Source organism: Aquila chrysaetos, chromosome 4 (assembly GCF_900496995.4).
Source record: "Aquila chrysaetos chrysaetos chromosome 4, bAquChr1.4, whole genome shotgun sequence".
Classification (NCBI taxonomy): Eukaryota; Metazoa; Chordata; class Aves; order Accipitriformes; family Accipitridae; genus Aquila; species Aquila chrysaetos.
Genome location: NC_044007.1, coordinates 14,111,579 through 14,134,405, shown reverse-complemented (window position 1 = coordinate 14,134,405; position 22,827 = coordinate 14,111,579). Strand labels below are relative to the sequence as shown.

General features: G+C 47.3%; 1 protein-coding gene across 1 annotated transcript in view; it reads right to left on the bottom strand.

Annotated features, from left to right (window-relative positions):
* The window catches only part of SNTB1 (syntrophin beta 1), a 118,115-nt gene extending 110,240 nt beyond the window's left edge, over positions 1 to 7,875 (bottom strand). The window contains exon 1 of the mRNA XM_030011629.2: positions 7,243 to 7,875. Coding sequence (XP_029867489.1) covers positions 7,243 to 7,768 — 526 coding nt within the window. The 5' untranslated portion in view covers positions 7,769 to 7,875. The remainder of the gene's footprint in view (positions 1 to 7,242) is intronic.
* Positions 7,876 to 22,827: the final 14,952 nt, after the last annotated feature.

The window sequence follows — 22,827 nt, the reverse complement described above, 5'->3', positions numbered from 1 at the left end:
GCAATATCTAGTGGTGAAGCAATCTGAAGGACTAGTCACAGTTGATTAAACCTTTTGTAAGCGAGTTTGTTAACTTATGTTCTGCAGAAAAATGTGTTTTGATAGCTAAGTGGACAATGGACAAACCAATTTTGCCTTTTCCCAACTTCTCCTGCAAGCAGTGTTAGGCAAAAAACTTTTGTGTCCTAGTTCATTACTCAGTGTTGCTGGACTCTGAGACATTGAAAGATGTCGGAGGCCATAATTTCAATGAAACCTCTCTCTTCCAGAAGTGCAAGGCACAGAAGGCAGGGCCATCAGCCAACTTTTAAAGCACGGAGACCAAGTTTCATAGAGCAGCTTTCTTGGTCCTGCAAAATAGCAGCTGACAGCCGCTTATTTAAGAGCATGAAGGAGGCTCATAACACACCTTCCAACATGTAGCACGAGTGACAAGTAGGACTCCACACTTCCTACATACCCTGTAGTTTCTCACAAACTTCTCCAGCCCAAATCAGCTATGCCTCACCTCCAACATCTTCTAACTCCCTTCTTGCAGTGACGCTCCTCAAGGCATATATCGAATACTGCCACTCCCCTGATGTTCCTTCCCATCTCTACAACGAGCTTTGTGCCCCTGCCAAAACAGACTATTTATTCCCACTATTCAGAGTGCTAGCTCTTTCCTAATCTGCCACAACAGTACGATGCTCTCCCTGATTGCTCTAAGTGCAGATGTCCTGGCAAAGACCCTTAGCACAGACACAGCTTATGCTGACAGCAGTATTTTTCTCTGCTCAACATAGTTTAAGGTTTGGAGAGGTGACACGGCTGAGCCAAGCAAAGCTCACTTCACACCAGCTACAGCTGCTGTAGTGATACCAATGGGAGGTCGGGAGGGGGGTAAGAGAGATGAATCTCGCTCACCTCCACCCACCACATCAAGGCCAGCAAAACTGTGTTATATAGGCTACTCACAAACCCTATATAATAAATAGTTAAAAGACTTTTCCCATGTTCTAGAAACACTGCTACCATCCCTTCTTCACCAACTATTTTTCTGAGATGCTTGAAGAATTTTTTCAGGCTTGGAAAGCGTGAGTCTCCCATGCAGTACTGGGACAGCTTTGTTCCCATCATATTTTGTTCATTTACGCATGCTGTTGCTCTCTTGAACTACTGTTTCCTCCAATTTCCCTTCTACTGAAGTAGCTCTACCAATTCTAACAAGTAGCCATGGCAACATAATCTTGCAGAATAAAGTACAAAATAATCCTATGATCAGAAATCTAAATTAGAAAAATGGAATGGAAATAATGTGTTCTTAAAGCCTGGAAGTGACCACTGGAACAGATTACAAATAGATATGGTAAACTCTCCAACACTTACAAACTCTGAATGCACACAAATGCAGTCAAATTTACAGATAAATTACTACCAGGAGAAGCTCCACACCATGTGTTATAAAAACAGTGAGATTAAGAAAGTAAAAAACCCATAAAATCGTTCCCAACCTATACCTGAAACCATCAACCTATTGGGATCAGCACCTGTATTGGGCTGTCCCAAATCCAAACTCTGATTTGAATTACAGAGACTCCTCACCAGCTCCCTTGGGACGGACGTGCAGCGAGTGTTTCTGACCCAAACCCAGCGGGTGGCAAGGATGGGGAGAGGCCAGTGCCACTAGCGATCACCTGTGTGAAAATTCCTTCCTGGGCGGGTGGGACTAGCCTTCAATGAAAAGGCACCTGCCATGGCATAATTAAGATACAAACACTGTTTCATTAACTATAGCAAAAGCCTTCGGCTTTCAGTTTTACTTTGTATAATGGTTTAAAGATTCTTCAGAGAGTTATACCAAGTTTTCCATTTAATTTTCCACAAAGGAATTACTGCTGGGATTTTTAAAAATTCTTTTTTTTCTAATGATACCTAACATGTAGACTCTGTATGCGCAATTGAATCCCAGATCCCTAGACATATTTAATCTTCTAAGCACCCTTAAGGAGCTGGTACTAAGTCCTAAGGAAGAATGATTTCCAAGGCAGGGGCGTTGAGGGGGAACCCTGCACTTGGTCACATAAATCCAGGAATGTGTTGCCCACAACTGCTTTATTTTCTTTACAGTAACTGAGAAAGAGGGCTTGTACCAGATTTACTGCAAAGAGGATGTACTGATTCTTATCTGTGAAAGCTGATACAGACTGTCTGGACTGCTAAATTAGCCTGTAATCTAATCTAATCAATGAAAGACACATCAAGTGTTCCTAAGCTTCCCCATCAGCTGCAGGCAGCTGAAACAATCAAAACTAAGATTCTCGGGGACTGCTTAGACCTGGTATTCTTGAGAATAAGATGCTCCTTTCCCTTTCAATTTCACTTTCAAACTGATGTGTGCCAAGGGCAGCTACACAGGCTATGAAATTCAGTATAGCCCCTAAATCCAAAGCATTTCCCTAACTGCGTATTTGCAAAAAATGCAAAAAAATTGGAAAAAAAAAAAAAAGAAAAAAGAAAAAAGAAAAAAAATAGAGAGTGTTTTCTCCATAGGTTTACTGGAAGTGTAAGGAATAAATATGCATACAATTCGCAGTCACTGAGATTTACAGCCCTGACTGTAGTAAGTAGTTACGTCACGTAGGCACTTATTAAGTGCCCTGTGCCTTGTTTTTCCCCTACAACTTGCAACACTTTCTTGGATAAATACTGTATTTTGTTAACCCCCAGAAATCTCCCATGCCACTACTTTACTGAAAGAAACACAAAAACACAGATAAGAGAGAAAAATACAGCCAACAAGTAGCCCATGCCTATTTTGCACTATTTCAACATGTAATTCACACAGGCAGAATTGCTTTGCTTCGCCCAAAGAAAATTTTAAAAGGGTAGGAAGGGGAGAATTCTTACAATTCTTACAGAAATACTGCTTGGAAAATAATACATGTTACTACAGTACAGACTGCACCATGCTTACTCTTACATTGCTTTAAAGCTGTGGATTACTCCCAAGAAGGCTACAGAAGATGACCATAGTCTACTGTCCATATGCTAAAATTCACTACGCAGGGGGCTGCCTCACTGTGGGAAACTTCTGCAAACCCAGAGAGGCTGCGAGAACCACTTCTCAAAGGAACTGTAACCCCTACCTTGTGATTGTGTTAGCTTAACTGAGAATCACTTAAAACCAGTAAGAAACTAGCAACACTAAGAAGATGTTCCTTCTGCCACTGCATACCTGCCACCATCATCATCAGAAGCTCATCTGCACGCTCTTAACAAGTTAGGAAGTGATGCAATCTAAAAAAATACCATGCAGTCAGCTAGCAAAAAATACACTAATGTGGTTTTTTTTTTTCTCCACATCCAAAACCGGCATCGTGCAGAGAGGTCCTGTCTGACATGAGTGCAGGCTACTTCAGTTTTTCATTGAGAATACAACTGAAGTACAACCGGCTCAGTTACAGAGCATGCCAAGGGACTGCTCTCATCTAGGATGCTTCGATAAAAACAAACACCTTTTGTGTCTTGAGATTCACTTGAATGTAATGTGCTTCACACAGCACAAGAGGGGCTGCTTGATTTTCCAAAGTGCTTATTTAAGAAGACCCAATTTAACAGAACCACAGGGAAATTATATGTACAAACAATAGCTGTCATGACAATTTTAGCTGCCTTCCATGCCTGCAAATATACACTGCACAAGGAGGCTGTTCTGTCTCTCACGTAGGGAGATTCTTTGCACTTCTGAACGCTGGCAAGAAGCTCAGTCTTGATGTACTGAACACCTGAGAAGCCATCCAGGGCCAACAAGCCCAATGCTAGCGCTTGCCCTGGCCCTGCTCACTGGCTGCTTTGCTCCCCTGCACCCACGCCCAAGCTGCGATGGAAAGCTCACAGGAAAATAAACTCTGCAGGCAGAAGAGGTCCATCCCTGCAGATAAGGAGAAAGCAGGATTTCTTAGGGCTCAAGTCCTTCTTCAGCATCACCTCCTTCTCCTCTTGAACCTTGTGCCTTACAGCTCCTCCTATAACAGTGTTGCCTTATTTCCCTTCCATTGATAAAATCCTACCTGCTTTCAAGGCACCCTGGCCAACCCCACACATCAGACCTGTACGAAGGAACTGATTTGTACAACTTTAGCTTAGTAGCTGGACTGCAACAGACTGATGCCCTTCAGGGTAGAAAATGAGAGGACAGAACAACCCAGGACGCCTATTAAATTTGTTAGAGTAGGACCTCTCCCACCGGGCTTTACAGCTGTACCACCCCACACCAGGACAGCTACTGCAGCTAGGCCACCCCTAACCCTTCAGCAAATAATTTCCATTTTTACCAGCTCACAGCCGATATCAATGCAGCAAGTGTTAAAATGAAGCGTCACCCCATCCCTTCTCCTCTTCACAGACCTTCCACTTCCCGTCACCCACCCCAGTGCCAGCCCTGCCACCCACACACGGTGCAGAGGGCTGGGGAGGGATTTTCCACCCCCCTCGTCCCCACAGAGGAATGCAGGAGAGACCACGGTTTAGTGCTGAGCTGGTAAATGCCTCATTTCACTGAGCAGGCAATTTTAGGAAGGACACTATATAACAGAGGGGCTCCAGCACTCTGATGTTGCGTATATTGAGCCATACTGACCACATCTTCACTGCTGATAACCTCTAGGAAACAGTCAACCGTAAGACCCTTTCCAGGAACGCACAACGCATCGGGCAATACCCACAGCGCTGTTGCACCGTGAAATATGCCTCTCATGCTTTGCACCTTGCCATGCCTTTGCAAATTTGGCTTTCCTGGTCTGGAAGTCACAAGCAAGTCTCAGAAACTCCCTGAAAACATAGATGTTACATTTTGACCGTGGAAACACATGCTGGCATTGCTCTGTTAATTGGAGAAAGATCCTAGAGAGGAGCTGCGCAGGGCTCTTGCCCAGCCCCAGCGCAGGCTGCTTTTTGCAATACATAACTCTCTAAGAAGTCAGGAAATGGCAAATTCCTATTGTCTGGAAGGAAAGGAAAATCAAGGCTCTCCCTCCTTTATTTTAAAGGGAAAAAAACCTTTTGGACTTTCCTTCCTTTAGTAATAAAAGGACTGTTTTAGACTGTGCTGCTGAAGAAAGAGCTTCAAAGTGGGAAACTGAATCGCAGAGAATTGTTTTAAACTGCCTGTTTACACAAGCCATTCATGTAGAGAGGTTCCCCGCTGAAGGAGTAGCGCCTCCCGGGGCAATGCTGGGGCCAAGTCTCATTTTGGTTACTTCACTGAAACAGCAAGAGAAAGGCAGGACAAAATACTGAGTTCAGTGTCAGAATATTTTAACTCTACATAGGGATGACTCCTGAAGTACGCTCTCGATTTACAAATTACAAATTCAATCGCAGAAACAACCACTGAGGCACGTCAGCCTTCACGGAGCAAAGAAATGCAAGAAAATAGCTGCAACGACGATAGGAGTGGAGAGAAGGAGGGTGCTAAGTCCACGCTGAAACAGCTTCATCTTAGCTCCTACTGGGAAGAAGGCTGAGGGTTTTTTAGGACTCGCACAGCCGAACGTGTTCAGGTGCTGTTACTGCAGGCACTACACAGAGGGAGGGAGACTGTTGCAAGCGCTATATACATTACTCATTAGATGACACCAAAGGTCAGCCATTGCCTGGCCTGCACCCCAGGAAGCCCTTAAACTGCGTAAACAAAGCAGTGACAGAATTTAGATGCAACAGCCTCAATTCAGACCTCAAAGAGAAGTTTGTATTAAGACTTCACGGGTATCTTCGCAAGCGCTTCGGTTGCAGCGAGGAAAGACGAGATGCAGTTTGGTCCTGCGAGCAGCGTGGGGCACGCAGGGAGGGGAGACGCAATTGCCCTCAGCTTCTTAAATCGTCACGGGGCACTAACTCCTTCACAGTTTTCACTGTCATGTGGACACCACCAAACGGTTTCTCAGTATACACTACTGCGGATGGCATTTTCTCACCTTCCCTCCCCTTCAAACTTTTTCCGTAACTTTATGCCATAGTTGGCTGTTCACGGCTGATCCTCAGCGGCACCTCCTAACCGGCAGCAGCACCTCCTTTGCTCCTCAGAGTAAGCACCAAGAAGACACACATGAAAAAATGTGTGGTACCGAAAGGGCTACAGGCACAGCGAGGTGGAAGCGCCTGTGGCTCGGAGGAAGGCGATGGCACAGAGGAAGAAGGCGCAGCAGCATGCCTCTAATGCCACTGACCTCCGGTTAAATGAACTTTGGGGCAAATATGTAACCACTTTATCAAACACGCACCAAGGGCATTTCTGAAGCTGTTCATTCTCTCAGGTGGAGCAAGTAAATGAGTCCTTGTGAGGAGACAAGGATTAAACGCCTGTGAATGCCTCTCTCCTCATGAACTCACTGTCCCGGGGAACCTGGCTCTGCTTCTGGTCACGGTCTCCCCAAGGTCCGACCCGTGCTGGGGGCACACCCTCCCTCCATGCCTCCTCCATGCACACCAACGTCTGCTCCTTACTCCGGGCTCGGTTTCTAAGGCAGTATACTTCTTACAAAACTGTTTCGGTCACCCTTGAGAAAGGAAACGAAAGCCGCTGCTTCGCGGGGATGGTTAATGTGTCAGTGAGGCACCGCCAGCTTCGTTCAAGCGTCTTTTTCCCCCTCTTCCCTAGTCGGGAGTGGGGTGGTGGAAGGGGGCAAGGAAGAATTGGACAGCCGGAGGTTTCGTCATTTCGAGCTGGCTCGGGAAAAGTCCCCCGAGCCCTCCGCTTACGCCCGAGGGGGCTCCTTTACTCCTTTAACCCCTCCTCTCCCGGCACCCAACGCCCCCCACCTTTCTAGGGCTGAAAAGCCGCGAAAATGTCCAGGCGGCGGATCCTGAAGATCCCTCGCCCCGGCGGGGGTGGGCCAGGCTCCCAGCGTGAGCCCTCAGCCGCGGAGCCGACGGGGCTGCGGGGGTCTCCGGCGGCCGCCGGGAGGACGGGAACTTCAAGCCCGTCTCCCCGGCAGCCCGCCCGTCCCTTCCCGAGGGGCCGCGGCCGCAACGCCCGCCGTCGGGAGTCGCGGCGCGGCTCGGGGTGGGGGGAATAAACTCTCCCCGCCGGAAAGCCGCCCGGAGGAGCGGGACGAGAAGCACGGGGGCACCTCTTCGCCCCCCGGCCGGGCTACGGCGCCTCCCCGGCAGCCCAGCCGACCCGCCCCGAAGGCTCCCGCCCCGGGGCGTGCTGGCGGCCGGGCTGTCCCCCAGCCCCCAGCCCCAGCCCCCGGCCCCTACCTTCCAGCAGCACCTCCTTGCCGGCCCGCTTGAGCGCCTGCACCGCCTCGTCGTGGGTGGCATCCCGCAGGTCGGTGCCGTTGACGGCCAGGATGGCATCGCCCACGTAGAGGGCCTGGGTCTGGTCGGCCGCCAGCCCCTTGAAGATCTTGCTGATGAGGATGGGCATCTTGTTCTCCTTGCCCCCCTTGATGCTGATGCCCAGCCCGCCCAGCTCCTGCTTCAGCACCTTCACGCACCGCTTCTTGTTGGAGACGGCCTCGGGCACCTGCTCGGGGGGGTCGGTGAAGGCGGTGCGCACCGCCGCCGCCCCCCCGCCGCCCTCGGCCCCGCGGCACGCCGCCGCATCGCCGCCCAGGCCGTTATGGGCCGCGCCGTCGGGGCGCTCCTCGCCGCTCAGCACCAGCGCCTCGCCGCCCAAGTTGGCCAGCACTTTGTGCCAGCGCTCCCGCACCAAAACTTCCAGCCAGCCGCTGCGCTGCGCCCGGCCGCCCCCGCCGCCACCGCCCGCCGCCGCTACCGCCATCTTAGGAGCATGCTGGAAGCGCCGAGTGACGGCACCCCCGGCACGGCGCGGCGCGGCGCGGCACGGCGCGGCGGCACCGGACTTCAGCCGGGGGGCGGCGAGCTCCCGGCGCGGCGGGGTGGGGCGAGGAGCCGCGGCCGCCCCCCCCGGGGCCGCGCCGGGGCGGGCGCACCTGGCGGCGCCGCCCGCTGCCGCCGCGCCTCTGGGTGGGTGGGTGTGGGTGGGTGTGCGTGGGTGCCTGTGTGCGGCCGGGGGTGTCCCGCCCCTCCCACGGACACATCGCGGGGACAGGTCCGCTCTTCGAGCCGAGGGTGGGGTGGCGTTCGGCGCCGGAGGGACCCGCTGGGAGCGGCAGCTGCCGTCTGCGCTGCCGCGGTGTCGCGGGGAGGCGAAGGCAACCGGCGGCGGAGAAGCGCTAACGAAAGCGCAACTTCGCTTTTCCCAGAGTCGTTTTTATGAAGTGGATTAGAACTAATAGGTGGCACAGGGGTAGTTACAGTTCAGCTGTGTGAAAGTAGAATCCAAGCTGTTTCACGGCTTTGTAGGATGAAGGAGGCAAGTGATTGTCATGGATACTTTGGCACGTTTTGAAACTGGTTTCTTTGCCCTTTGATTACAAATTTTTAAGGCCCGTGGAGGCCACGTTGCCCATTTTGCAGTTTTTCCCATGCTCACTTTCCTCCTAGGAAGCCATTTGGTGCCTGATGAGGGGCTCGAGGCTCCAACTCAGGCAGCAGCAAGGACAAAGCTTTCAGATCGCCCGTTTGGAGATGCCACCAGCGGGCCTGGGGGTGCTGCCCCACAGCGATGTGACTCTACAGGCACCAAGCACCTCCTGGACTGCCTTTGTGGCTGCTCCTTGCAGAGCAGCTGTGGCTCCTTCCTAAGCTGGGCTGGAAATTCCAGTGGTTCTGGACCATTTGGTGTATGTGGGAGCAACACTTTGGGGAGGTTGGGGTGGCTAGTGATGTTATTAGTCCCATTCATTTCGGCCACGTGAGTCATGTGGGTCCCTAAATGTGGCATCCCGGTCCTCTCTGAAGCAATGCCATTCATTTCTGACACCAGGGTTTTGCTGCCAGGTACACACAAGTAGCCCAGGTTAATGCGGGCTGGGCAGCTTGGAACTCACCTCCTCAGCGTGGGTGGGACCTCCATAACGGGATCGTCCTGGGACAAGCTTGCTTTGGTTTAGTAGGGTCTCTCGGACCATGCCCCTCGCACTGGGCTACACAAAACGTATCCCCTTCCATCTGAAAGACGGCAGAAGGAGGCCTCAACCCTCCTTCATCTGCAGCCTCACCCAGGCTGTGCGCGGGTCCCACCTCCCCGGTAGGAATGCAACTCTGTGCCTAGGGAGAGCGGGAACCCAGAGGCGATGGGTTATTCGAGGATAACGGGTGGGCCGAGAAAAAGCAGACTGAAGAGAGGGCTCTTCATTTCTCATGTTAATTAATGCAAGGTGAAAAGCTATAATTAAGTTTTCAGAGCTGTGAATCCAGAGTGAAAAGAAGAATGTCCTGCTAAACCTGAACAGGGCACCTAAGCCCTAGACAGGACAAGGCTGTAACACACCCTTTTCTCCAGCATTTCTCACTAATTTAGGTAGCTCATGTGCAACACCCTGGATGTTTGGGTTGGTGTTTCTTTCAATCCCATTCCCAGGTGCCAGGCATAGTGAATGAGTGTGCTTGTTCAGTTCCAGCAGCTTCAGGTAGGTGAAAGAAGGATGGGAAGGAATGGACAGGCATGCAAAAATTGGGTGTTCCGATGCTGGCTGTCATAGCACTCGCATTCCTGTGTAGCTCTGAGCCCAAGTGACCAGGCTGAGTTATAAAATCAGGCATCTCTGTTTCCCAAGGGATCACCTCTTACCAATTATTTCATACTTTTTCTTCATGAATTAGTAAAGAATCAGTGCTGCTGCTAATGGAAATGTGTCTCCAAGTATTTTTTTAAAGACATTTCAGAAAATTTACGAGGAAAAAATATTTAGATGGTTTCTGTCCTGTTGTCAAAAGGTAATAGAGAAAGGAAAGGAAATGTTTAATGCCTCATACTTCTTCTTCGGCACACTGTGCACTTGGCCTTGTTTGCTGAGTGTGTCTGGTTCTCTGGTGGGGTTCCCATGGAACTGCCTTGTATAGACAATTGCACCGCGTGTATCTGAGAGCTGTGCTTGTTCCAGCTATTTTCCTTTCCCATTCCAGCAGAGGTAAATAATAAAGTTTCCCAGGGTCAGCATCCGATATATTGGTCCCTGGTACTAAAAAGTCTTTACAGCTGTTTTCATTGCCTCCTCCTCCCCCCTCCTCCCCACCTTGGAGCTGTAAGAAAACAGAGGTGATGTTTTAATCTTGAAAATAAAAGTAGTAAGAAGACAGTGTAAGAGATGCTAAGGCACAGGCCCAAGGCAAACAGTCTCCCAGATCGTCTCCCCGCCTGGAGACAGTGTGATTGATACCTGATGTCTGTGCTTCCCTGTCTTGGGAGCGCAAGCTCGTAACTGTGTTTGTGTACCCTGAGTCTTTGTGTACCCCGAGTCAAGAGCAAATCCTGGCTGCTGAACTTGAGACTTCTCTGCTGGTACCCCTGCCAACATTACTGTCCTCAGCCCTGCCTCAGGTCCGCTAACTACACCTGCAAGGGTGGTTTCTGAAATAGAGGTTCCTGCAGCAGGAGCAGGAACAGAAGATGAAAACAAGTGTTTAATCGGGTGTGCAGCTATTGAATGCTCAGGTTTGCAACAGAGAAAACTGCTACTCCAAAGTCAGCTGCTGGTCCCTAGTGGTTTCCAGTGCATGGCAGAATGCAAACTCCTAATTTCAGCTACAAACTTCTCCTGACAGTGATATTTCTGACATAATATGCAAATACTCACACTGCAATTGCAGTGTTCAGTGTGACTATTTGCGAGGAAGCCGGGATGTGCGGTGGGATGGGCAGAGCACTCAGTACTTCCAAGCTCCCATCTCTAGTCACTAGAAAGGCTTCCAATGCAGACAAAGCTTAGCAAAAAATCTCTTTCCATCATTTGCCCTTCTGAAAGGGTCTGCTGTGAAAAGTAGACCCTTTTAAACAAGTCAAACAATCATCTTTTGCCATTTCTATTTTAGCAGCATGTAAAAGCCTGAACTAGATTAGGTCCTCTTTCACTCATGCTATATAAACAAATTGTTAGGCGAGATAATGTTAATAGGTGCTGTTGAATAGGTCTTTGATCTGTGGGGGACTGTGAGCTCAGCTAAAGGCGAGGGGCTACATGGAAGAAGCAATTCAGTGAACTGGAAGAAGTGAGGGGGTTGGAAAACACAGAAACTGCCTCCTGGGACAAGGAGCACCAAAGCATGTCCAGGTCAGAAGCAGAGCAGTAATGTCTGAGGCACTGCCTGAGTGCCCAAGCAAGGGGAAGGGGTCTGTGGTCTGTGCGTGCACGCAAGAACAAAAATACAGGAAAAGCAATGCAGAAAGGGTTGTCAGGGTGACGCTGAGGAGGTTCCTCAGACTCAGCTTTACTAGAGGGGCTGCTGGAGACAGAGTCAGAGCACTGCCTGTTCTTGGTTCTTTTCCTCCTGTTTTCAGGCAAAGAGGTCATCGTTCATGTCTTACGTAAATAAACTGGCCTCCTGACAGCAAAAACATTGCAAGGCCACATATACAAGCTCACCACTCAGACAGCAGTGCAGGTAGCACAGCTCCCACCCCACTGCCAGGCGGGGAAGGTAAGGACACAAGAGAGCCTTTCTATAGCTGTGGCTTCTTTATGACTGTCTGTGCCATTCTATAGCAGAGATGTAATTTTTGAAGGGCTTTTGGGAGACACTCGAACCCTTCTAGTGCTTTTTTTCCTCCTTTTTGCATTACCATATAGCAACAATAGCTCAAAGCCAGCTCATCCAAAATTCCTTTAAATTGGAAACAGGGTTGTGATCCTTGAACATGTTTCAGATGACAGAGGTTAGACAAAATCAGGTCTGGATGATGACGTTGCCGTCTTGTTACCCTGACACCAACCAGCTCAGCAGACAGATCTAGACAGGAAGGAAGTCCAGTGTCGGAAGCCCAGTGCTGGAAACCCGACAAGTAATGAGAGAGCTGGAAGGGAGTCCAGTTCCTCCAGTGATCCCAAACACTGCAGCAGCCAAGTTTAAGTAAGTCTTTCTGAGGAACGTGCCTGAACTAACCCTACTCATTCCCCCATGGCAGCCCCTCCTATGTCTATGCATGCTGCGATGCAACAGGACAGTCTCCAACCCTGATGCAGATGTCCCTGTTGCATGGTGGTGGGACCTCTCACTTGGCTGGTGTTACGCCTTGCAAAAGGCTTTGCTGGTGGGGGGCTGGCAACCCGCCTAATCACCCCGAGTAATCCACCCTTTCCTCAGTGTCGAGGGAGCCTGTTGGCTTTAAAGTCAGTATTCAGCAATCATTACTCATTGGTACTGGTGGGGTTATGAAGATGTCAAGAATGCCTGAAGACCTTCATAACCTGGAGGTTGCATTATGGCTTATTTTCAAAACTATGAAAGCATTGTTTTTCTTTTCCTATTTTGAAACTATCCAGGTTTTTACACACATCATGGCATTTAAAAATAAAATTAATGCATAGCTTTTTGCCAGCAAACACTTTATGCATTCAGTTTTTCAAAGCGGGAACCTACTTGTGCGTACATGAAGGAATTATGTGTGTGAAATCTGTATGTTCACCTACCCGAGTCACATGTTAGCTAGGCAAACTAAGAAAATGTTCCCACAGCTGGGGAGTAATGGGCCAGGCTGCAAAGGAACGTTTCCCTTCTGCAAATACAACTCTGGTGCAAGTGAACGCAGAAGCAGATGCCAGGAAGCATTCAGGTTTCTTGTGTACACAGATCTGGGACTAGTTCCTGCTACCCTTAAAATGACTTTAAAATAGGCAGGATCAAGCTCAGAACCCTAGAAACTTTTGCCTTGGCTTCAAGCAATTTTATGAAAGAACTAAACCCAACAAACTCTGAAAATAAAGGTTCAAAACTACAGTGTTGACACTACAGCAAAGTAGAGCTTTTCCTGTTTTGGTGTCCTGCACTTGCTCTGCAGATCTCTTTCAGTGCATTAGTTTCTTAACTTTTTCATTCCAAGTTACTTTGATCCTGTCACTTTGCAGTTTCTTGAATTAGTTTTTTATCTCTTGCATACTGATCTGCCTCAACTCCCTAAGCTAAGCACAAGATGTTTTGAATGCCAAGATCAGAGGTTTGCATTGCCATTAATTCTTGAACATATAATAAATAATGAGGAAAAAGGTGGTGGAACTCCAGATTTCAGCCAATATGTTTCAGCCCTGGTTTTCCTTTTCATCAGAAACAAGTTAATCTGGTTGGGTGTCAAAGCAACCAAAGCATTTTTACCATCTTGTTCTCTCCTGGTCTTAACCTATTTTTTTTTAATGCTGCAGGGGTGTGATATATTGTGTGTTACAACCACATGGTTCTGACCCCACAGCCCAAAGACTTCACGCCTATTCCCTCGACCTGTCAAATCCTGTGCGTTACTGCAAGACTCACTTGGAGGTGCCCTTCCTCTCACCCCACTCATGTTACGGCACCTGTGAAGCACACTGTCCATGAGGACTTTGGGCTTTTCCTGCCCTAGGATCTCCTGCAGTAGTGCTGCTTTTCTGTCCCCAGACATCTGTGCCTGCAGCCTGCTGCTCCACAGCAGGAGAGAGGCTGTGCTGCTGTGCGGGTGCCAGAAGTGTTTGCTTCCTTTGTGCAAAGCAGTTCGGCTAGAAAAGCTAGTTTGCTCCTTCTGTAGCCTTGAGCTCCAGCTATGCCCTGGCACAGGTGAACTAAGGTCATCTTTCCCCTTTCCATGCCACTCCCAGGGCCATAAATCAACCTGTTAGAGTGGTGGGAAACAGAGGCGGCCTGCTGGAACAGAAGGGAAAAGAAGAGAGGAGTCTGTAATTTGGAAACAGGCAATTCTCCAAGATTGGTCCTGCAAAAATGATGCTGAGCTCACGCTACGACTTCAGCACAAGTTTGACTTCCAAGAGGAGCCCCCAGCCCAAGAGACGGAAGGAGCATGGTCCTGCTGGAGGAGAAGGGCTCCCTAGGAGTCCTCCAGGACCTTAGCAAGTCTCCCGTACCTCCCCATCCTCATGAGAGCAGCAACTTGATACTCCAAGCAGGAGGGATGTCCAGATTCTCTGTGCTTCAGAAGTGCCTTGCTCCCTCATCGCCATCGCAAGAGAGGGCAAAGAGGTCAGGCAGCCCGTCTGAGCTCTGCACTGTAGCAATGAACATGAGCCGCAAACCAGCAATTGGGATCTTGCTCCCACTCATTGCATGGCAGAACTACATAGGAGGGGAAGTAGTGGATTTCCAAAGAAACGTCTTGTGCTGCACAGACAATGCGTGGACAGGCAGAAAGCCTGCTCCACCGAGGAACAGGAGAGTACAAAGCTATCACTGGAACACTGGGAATAATAGTGCTCACCTTCAGGTCCTCTATAATATTATTATATTTTTTGCATGTGTATGTGGCATTGCCATATTCTTTTTGTTTCACTTTTGAGCTCTGCAAAGGCTTAGTTTCTCTTCTCACAGCACTGTAAATCAGGTGTAAGTCCGGGGAGGGCAATGGAAGACTGATCTCAGAGAAAAGAGAATCAGCTTCAGTATATTTTTGATTCTCAGATTTTTCTCTTGTGCTCTAGAAATAAGACGCAAAGTACCTACAGTTAATTAAGATGGGAACCATCACATTTGGGGGAATTACAACAATATGCTTATCTGCCCACATCAAATTATAAGGCAGGTCTAGGAGGGAAACATTGAAAGTATGTTCTTATTTTAGTGTAATCAGTCTGAGTTAGCTTTCCATGGGCAGGAATCACCTGAAAGAAAAGTAGGGCCAGACCCAAGCAAGGCAGGGAAGGTGTGTGAGGCAGGGTAGGAGCAGATCCTTTACACACAACAGATCCATTCACTGTTAACATTGTAAAATGGACCCACAGTTCTTTGTTAAATCTGAGATTTCTACTGGAAGTAAACCCACCATGTTTACAAATCACACACAAAAATGCTTTAAGTGCCATTTTGAAAAACTGTGAAGGTATTTGACACTGAAATCTAGGTGACTGGCTATGTGACATTAAAGCATCCTTTGTTAATCCCACTTGTTGCACGATGGGTCCTGAGAGAGATGTTTGAGCACTTCTCCCATCTGCCTGGAAGATTCCTCAAGGAAATTTGCTAAGTGGCATAGCTATTGGTAGGGGTTTTTGAGGGTTTTTCTGTTGTTGTGGTTTGGTTGTGGGTTTTTTTTTTCTTTATGTCAGTGTTTTCTTGTGTATAAGCCCTGGCCAGCAGGCTCTGAAAGCCACTGTCCAGCTGCGTGGCTGTGGATGAATCCTTAGTTTGTGTCCTAGTTTCCTATCCATTAATGGGCACAATAGCACTGACTTTCTTTACAAAGCACTTTGACTTTCATATGAGCTAGACAATGACATTTCTCAATATCCAGAGTGGAACTAAAAGGTGAGAAAGTCACAGAGGATGCAGGAACCTCTAGAGGTAATCTCTTCCTCACCACCCAGTACTGCCAAACCACATCCCCATTTGTTTTTCCACACTTTGCACACTCTTGGTTATGTGATAAGGGAAGAGGCTGTCCTGTCCTGCCCTGTCCTGTCCTGTCCTGTGCTGTCCTGTCCTATCCTATCCTATCCATCTTATGTATCCCGCCCCCACTGACAGTGCTGCCACTGTCACTGCTTCTGCCCAAAGGGTCTACCGAGATTTGAAGCTCTTGGTGGTAGGAGCTTCCTGTACATGACTAATATCTGTAACATACTAACCAGGTGTATTTTTATATATTTAATCCCACACCGCTCCAGAATTAAATGTTGTATTCAGCATGGAACATATTGAATAGTTTTCTGGTAGGGTGGAATAGGCTGAATCCTTCTTAAAATTAAGGTGATGGTGAAGGTGAAATTTTTGCATCTTTGTATAAGAAGTGTGGTCTTTCAGTAGGTGATATTAGTTAGACTGTACTGAAACACACTGTTAATGGCAAGCGTTGTTTCAAACCTTGGGTGGTTTTTGAAGTATTGGGGTTTTATTTAGTATAAATCAAAATCAGGTTGTTAAAATGAGAGTAGTATTAGAAACTGCACAATGTGTTTAACAACTGGTGGGATAGTGACTGTAGTTATTTAACTAAGTACACTTCCTCTGGGAATTTGGTTCTACCACATGTAATGAGACAAAACACAGGGGGGAGAAGGGGGTGATTTTAGCAGGATATGCTCCTTCATGCAAATGCAAATACAGAATAACTTTCTTACTAGATTCGAACTGAGACAAATAAGCAAGAGCATCTGAAATCCAGCACCAAGAACACACAGGAGGGTAGCTCTGGATCACTTCCCAGTTGCCTACAGCAGTGTTTCTCATTTTTTTCTGGGTGGCAATCCATTATTAAAACATAAACAATAAAAACATGATTGCTGTGCATTTACTATAAGAGTAAAAATGCATTCATGATAGCAGTGATAAGCTTGTATAATTGGAGTGTGTGCTTGGCCAGAGAATACAAAATTCCTAAAGATAGTGCTGTTTTGAGCCTATAGGAATGAGGTTTTTTTGATCCAGACTCTTTAATGTTATTTTAAGGCTGGGATAGAATAAAAGTAGGGAAGTGCGACCAGCAGAGCTGGGAGAAGTCTGGCAAAACAACTCCAGCCCCATGGAGGGGCCCACGTGGTGATCGGTACCACCGATCCAGGGCAGTGGAGGGTGAGTCCTGGAGCACAGTGTAAAGACCTGGAGAAGGTCTTGCATGGGGACATGCACCACACGCTGCCGAATGAAGATCCACTTGTTAGACAGCAGTCAAAAGTCTGACTCCTGCTAGTCTTTCACAGCTTTCCTCTGCCCTATCTGAGGGTAGCAGCTACAGCTTACTGAAAAACAACATTATTTGGTGGCAGGATCTTTTTTTTTAAACATTTTGTTCATACAATACTGTATTCAAATTCTTTCACTGCCAGGAAGCTCTCCGGACCCACTGCTGGCAGTGGTAGTGAAATCAGTGTGAACATTTATAAATCTGAACAGCTGTAAATGTTCACCAGGGTTTGTAACAACCAGACAGCCCCAGCCCCAAAAGACCCAAGACTTATGGACTTTTGTGTGCCTTTCTGCAGATAGTCTAGGAGCTCTGCGGGTTCATGCCTGGTGATATTTGCAGGGCTGCCATGACCCCTGGTGCAGTGCTAGACAAGAAGGTCTAGACGGAGAGAACTGTAGAGCTCTAAGCCTTCAAGTCTTGCACATCTGCACAACAAATGTGCAACATCTGTTGTCTCATGGAGAGTGTTTGTTTCTTTAAGAAAATCCCTGACTTACTGGGGTCTTGGCATAGGGTAATGCTCGCGTGGGAAATCACATCTCTTGGATGGGATGTTTGGCTCACTATCCACATGGCAAATGGAGTCACTATTGTGAGGGTTCCTGCAACAGTGTCTTCTGCTGGATCGGGTGAGGCTCCCTGAACTGCCATCCTGCTCAGTTCCTGTAGTCCAGCTGGGTCGGGGTCCTACATGACCTGCTATAGATTATCTTAAACCATGAGCAAAACAACCCCTAACTATCTATGTTATCCCCTACTACGTGCAGAAGACTGTTCTACATGACCATTTCTACATCTGCAGGAACATTTTCTACTAGACTATTTAGAAGTAGCTCATGAATGTGTAAGTTCGCCAGTTCTGCAGCAGGTACTGCTCGGGGGAGTCCTGAACATGGCCAGATTGTCCATCCTACATGCTAACACCTTGACACACCAAATAGTGTCTATAAAATGATCTAAGCACAGCAGGAGCTGCCTGGGAGAATCTCTGGGACTGCCCAAAATTCCCACATGGACTTCCACCCAATTCCTCTTGCAAGAATTAGGCAAAGGCTTTGCTGTGAGGGTGTCTGGGAGCTCAGGCAATCACCTTGTCTCAGATCAGTCCCTTGTGCCACCTCCACAGAGACTAGGTGGGAGCTCTGGGACCACCCAGGGAACTAATGCCTAAAAGCGCACGATGTGCACCCAGGCACAGCCTTGATACCAGCTACACCGCAGCTGTAACTATAGGACAAACTTGAATGTCTATAACTTAAATTCCATAGCTCTTACTACATAAGGCTTCTGGCTCCATTGCAGGACGCCTGGAAGTCCTGGCATGGTAAACTATTTCACAGTCTCAAATGAAGCCCTGGGATGAGAGCCAAAGACCCTGGAAACAAGACACCACCTCTGCGCTCTCTTTTAGATCAGTTTTAGTGGCAAACTCAAGACAAAATTTTCTGTTTGCATCGTTTTGCTGCAGGAGTTCCTTGGGGATTGTTTTTAAGACAACCCGTTCAGTGTGTTCAAAGTATGAGTTAGGGAAGGGAGGGAGACTATAAATGCATCTGTTAATCTCACCTTCCTTCAGTGGGATGAGCCCTGTCGAGTTGTGCCTAGTAGGCCTATTTCCATATGCTTATCTGTCCTTGCAGCACTACCGGGAGACAAGATAACACAAGGTCCTTCCTAGAAGGGTTTGACTGTTGCCTGCCACAGACAGTAGACATTTGTAGGTGGTCTGAGTTCAGGTTTCAAGCTTGTCTCAAGGCTGCAAATTTAATCCGTGCCCTGGTCACTGTACCACTTCTGGAATCTGTTTGAAACCCAGCTTTGGATGTAGTGAACTGCCACTGCCTGTGGGTTCAGTGCATGGACATGTTTGGATAAAATATGTCAGCTTTTGTTGAGACTCACTGATTGAGAAACACAGAGGATTCATGCTTCTCTTCTGATCCTTGGAATTATTCTCAGAAGGTTTCCCCCAACAGAAAAAGTAAACTCAATGTTCATACTCATTTTCTTGAAATACTACTCTGTCTTCCTAGGAAGCTTTGAAGGGGACACCACTGTCCAACAGATGGGTATTGCAGAAGAGAATATAAGATCATAAATAAAACAAATTCCCCTTCTGTGCTTTCCTAGTCCATAACACTCATCATTTTCTCCCATACATCTTTGCAGACAGCAGGTTTCCCTGTGTTGCCCGTGATCACCTTGTCACTAAAATCACCCATGTGGTGAGATATGGACTGGATGACTGGATGACAAGGGGGGTGGAAAATTGGATTGTTAGTGATCCATGGCCTGGAGTAACTGGCAGCCAATTACTAGTGGTGTATCTCAGGGATTGATATTGGGGCAATGCTGTTTAGTGTCTTTATTAATGGGATGAAGTGCACTCTCAGTGTGTGGGTAAAAGCAGTCCATACTCTGGAGGGCAGAGCTGCTATTCAGAGGGACATGGACAGGCTGGAGAGGTGAGCTGACAGGTACTCATGAAGTTCATCAAATGTCAATGCAAGTTCCTGCAACTGGACCAGAATAACCCACTGCACCAATACAGGTGGAGGGCCAACTGGCTAGGAAGCAGCTTTGCAGAAAAGACCTGGGGGTCTAGCTGGACAGTGTGTCCTTGCTGCAATGATGTACTGGGCTGTATTACCAAAAACATAGCTAGGGAGGGAAGCGATCCTTCCTCCTTTATTTAGCACCTTTAAGACTGTGTCTGGAGCAGTGTGATCAGTTTTGGGCTCCCCAGTGCAAGAAAGACATTAACAAACTAGAGCAAGTCCCACAGAGGGTCACTGAGATGGTCAGGGGCTGAAGCACATGTTGTAAGAGGAGACGCTGAGAAAGCTGGGCTTGTTCAGCCCGGAGAAGGCTCAGGGGGTTCTTAATACAGTTTACAGCTACCTAATAGGAAGGTGTGGAGAAGACACAGCCAGGCTCTTCTCAGGGTGCTCAGGGAAGCAATGGACACAATCTGAAACATGGGAAACTGATATAAGGATACAAGGATTCCTAAGGGGAGGAAAAATCCTGCAAGGGTGGTCAAATATTAAAACAGGGGCCCAGAAAGACTGTGAATCTCCACCCTTGTAGATAGTGCTCGACACAACCCTGAGCAACCTGTGCTAGCCCTAACCCTGCTCTGAGCAAAAGGCTGGACCAGAGACCTCCAGAGGTTCTGTGATTTTGTGACTCGGAGTTAGCTGAAGGGAAGATAGGGTCAGAAAAGATCTGTGCTTTCCTAGCCACATCAGTCAGCTTGTTCTTCGCAGGCAGCAGGTCAGCAGAGCACACTCTACTGCACATATCAGTTGTGCCTTCCCTATTTTTAGCAAATGCTGGAAAATGAGTAAGTGATAGATACAACCATGTTGACTGTCCATCAACACCGTTTAGTGACCTGGATCTAATCCACCTCCCACTGAAGCCCATTGTAAGATTCCCATCCATATAATGGGATTTGATGCAGGTCCCACGAAAACAGGAGTATTAAAAAAAGCTGCAGCATTAGAGGCAGAAGTCGTAGTAGCTCAGTACAGGATTATCCCCTGCCCTCTCCCAGCTCCATCACATACACACACACTCATCCCCACACACATGCAACCTCCTTTGTGGTGTCTGCAGTTCTGTACTGTAAATCCTACAGCGCTAAAATTAATTAAAACAGAGATGCATGTTTACTGTCAATAAGAGCATGATACTTTGTTCATTACAGATAAAACTGGTTTAAATCTGCAAGAACACCATGGGAAAGCAGGAAGGTTGAGACTATGAAAGAAATAAAGTGATCAAAGAATATTGGTTTCAGCAACTTGTGTTGTTTCATGATACTCATAATTCAGGGCAGAGTGTAGCTAGTCAAGTGTGATTAACGTCTTCTGGGGTCTGACATCTTACTCTCTTCAGTAGCAAGAACTGGAGTACACAATGTTCACGGGAGATAACCGATCAATGGAAGCGTGCCATTACCTGAAAGAATATGTTCTTTTGATTCTCCTCTGCTGCTGAACAAGTCTCTTTTGTTCCTTGAGTAGAAGAGCAATATAAAGGGCTTTGCACAGAATAACATAAAGAAGAAATAGGCCTTATATAACATTCTCGGCAGGAAAACGGCAATTTGGGGAGAGGTTTCGTTAATGCCCAAATCCCTGCTAGAAGCTCAGCAGGGAGGACGGGTAGAGCAGCAAATACAAACAATCAGGCATTTGTTAGGTGATAGGGGACCTATGAGCGTATGAGAAGCCGCGCTTTCATTCAGGCAGCGCAGTAAAATAAACAGAGTGCGACAGCGAAAGATGAATGGGAAGTTAATTCTATTCACATTTACAATATTTCAATGGCAATATTTTCTGAACAATGGTCCCTGTTGATGCTACAAGTGCTTGCACATTGTGCCCGCTACTTGCTGAACAGTCATGACACTATTCGAGCAGCTGTATTCTCTAATTGGAAAAGGGAAGTTTCCAAAAACGATGAAAGGCTGTATCTCATCCATGCTGAAACTGTTTGGAACCTAACTCATTTTGGTGCCTGATTTCGCCCCCCCCCCCCCCCCCCCCCTTTTTTTTGGCCCTTCCTAATTGGGATATCTGGGAAGATTTGTTCTCTCAAGAGGCAGAGCAACTAGAGGCCAAACCTTGATAACTTCAAGTCTAATACTTCAGTATTTTATCATGGGCTAGTGCTTATCAGAATAACAAAATAAACAGTAATTTTGTCTACATTAGAAGGAGTTTGCTATTATGAGCAGGCCATTTAGATATACATCTCCTTTGCCTTTATAAACTGTGTCTCCACTAAGAGGATTTGCATGTCTACATGGTTTAACTCTACTAGCAAACTTCCCCTGGTGCATACAAGGTTCCCATACACTTTCTGATTCTAAGAAAGCACTTAGCCATGATAAAATATGTAGGAACTAAAGGAGGAGAAAAAGAAAAAAAAAGCATTTCAATTTCCAGTGAAATAACTTATTACTACTGTTATTAAAGGACTTTCTATACATAGATGTGCTGTTTAGGGGTATGAATTCTTCATAGCTCTGCCAGCAAGAACTTTAGCCATAGACAAGACAAACCTCTGTCCTGGACTCTGAGGCAAGTTTAACACCATCTGTCTGGCTTAAAGGCCAATTCTTACACCATTTGGCTACAAAAGCAAATTTACATTAATGATGCGGATCCTGCACATTTGCTTGCTAGCTGTCTGAAACACAAAGCTGCCTGATTTTCTCAACCTCTTGTGGTAAAACCGGTCGCCTCCCTGGCCGCAGGGACAGCAGGCTGCTGTAAGCAGGCCCAGGTGCCAGCTGACATCTGGAGAAAGTCTAGGCCATTTCTAGTTTGAGATCTAAAAATCACCGATCAGAGCTCCAACCTCTTCCCTCATCCCTTCCTTTCAATGCAGCCCAGCCCTCCTTGATTTTGAAACCATTGCCTCTAATTTCTCAGGTCCCCAGGGGCTTACACAAGCTCCCTGGAATTCAGTCCCATCTGCGGGAGCTCTGTGCTGGTAGTTTAACCCTTGAGGGATGCAGCAGGGAAGGGCAGGAAAGTTTAGGAGGGATTTTCTTAACTATGGAAACCTTGCTCTTGAGTTACATCAAAGCAGTAGAAATCCTCCCACTACCCCTTCCCCTTGATCATAGACATTTCTGTTTTCCGTCTCTTAAAAATTTTCCTCATGGTGATGGTCCATACCTTGCTCAGAAAAACACCCTGTCTTTTAATCTCTCCTGAAGCAGCGTCCACCTGCATAGCGCCTCTAGAAAAGCACTACAGAAATAACAGAATGGACGCATATTGCTACAGATGAAAACCTGAAAATTAAGAAGGATAACTGTCATTTTCCACCTTCACTGTGACTTTGTCATCATCTTTAATCAGTAATATATTCTGTACTGCTTTAGATTTTCAACACAGTGAACGGCGGATTCTCACAACAACCATGGGGATTAGTTACAGAGATATTATTATCTCTGAACTAGATGGAAAGAAATGATCTTGTAGTGAGAGGACACCTCTACAAACCAAAAAGATATTGCTTTGATTCAGAGAGGTCTGAGACTGTGGACTAGTAATTTAATTTCCATGCTTCAATTTCTCCATCTTATTGAAACAGGAACACTGATATTCATCTGCCGTGGAGGGGCATTCTGATGA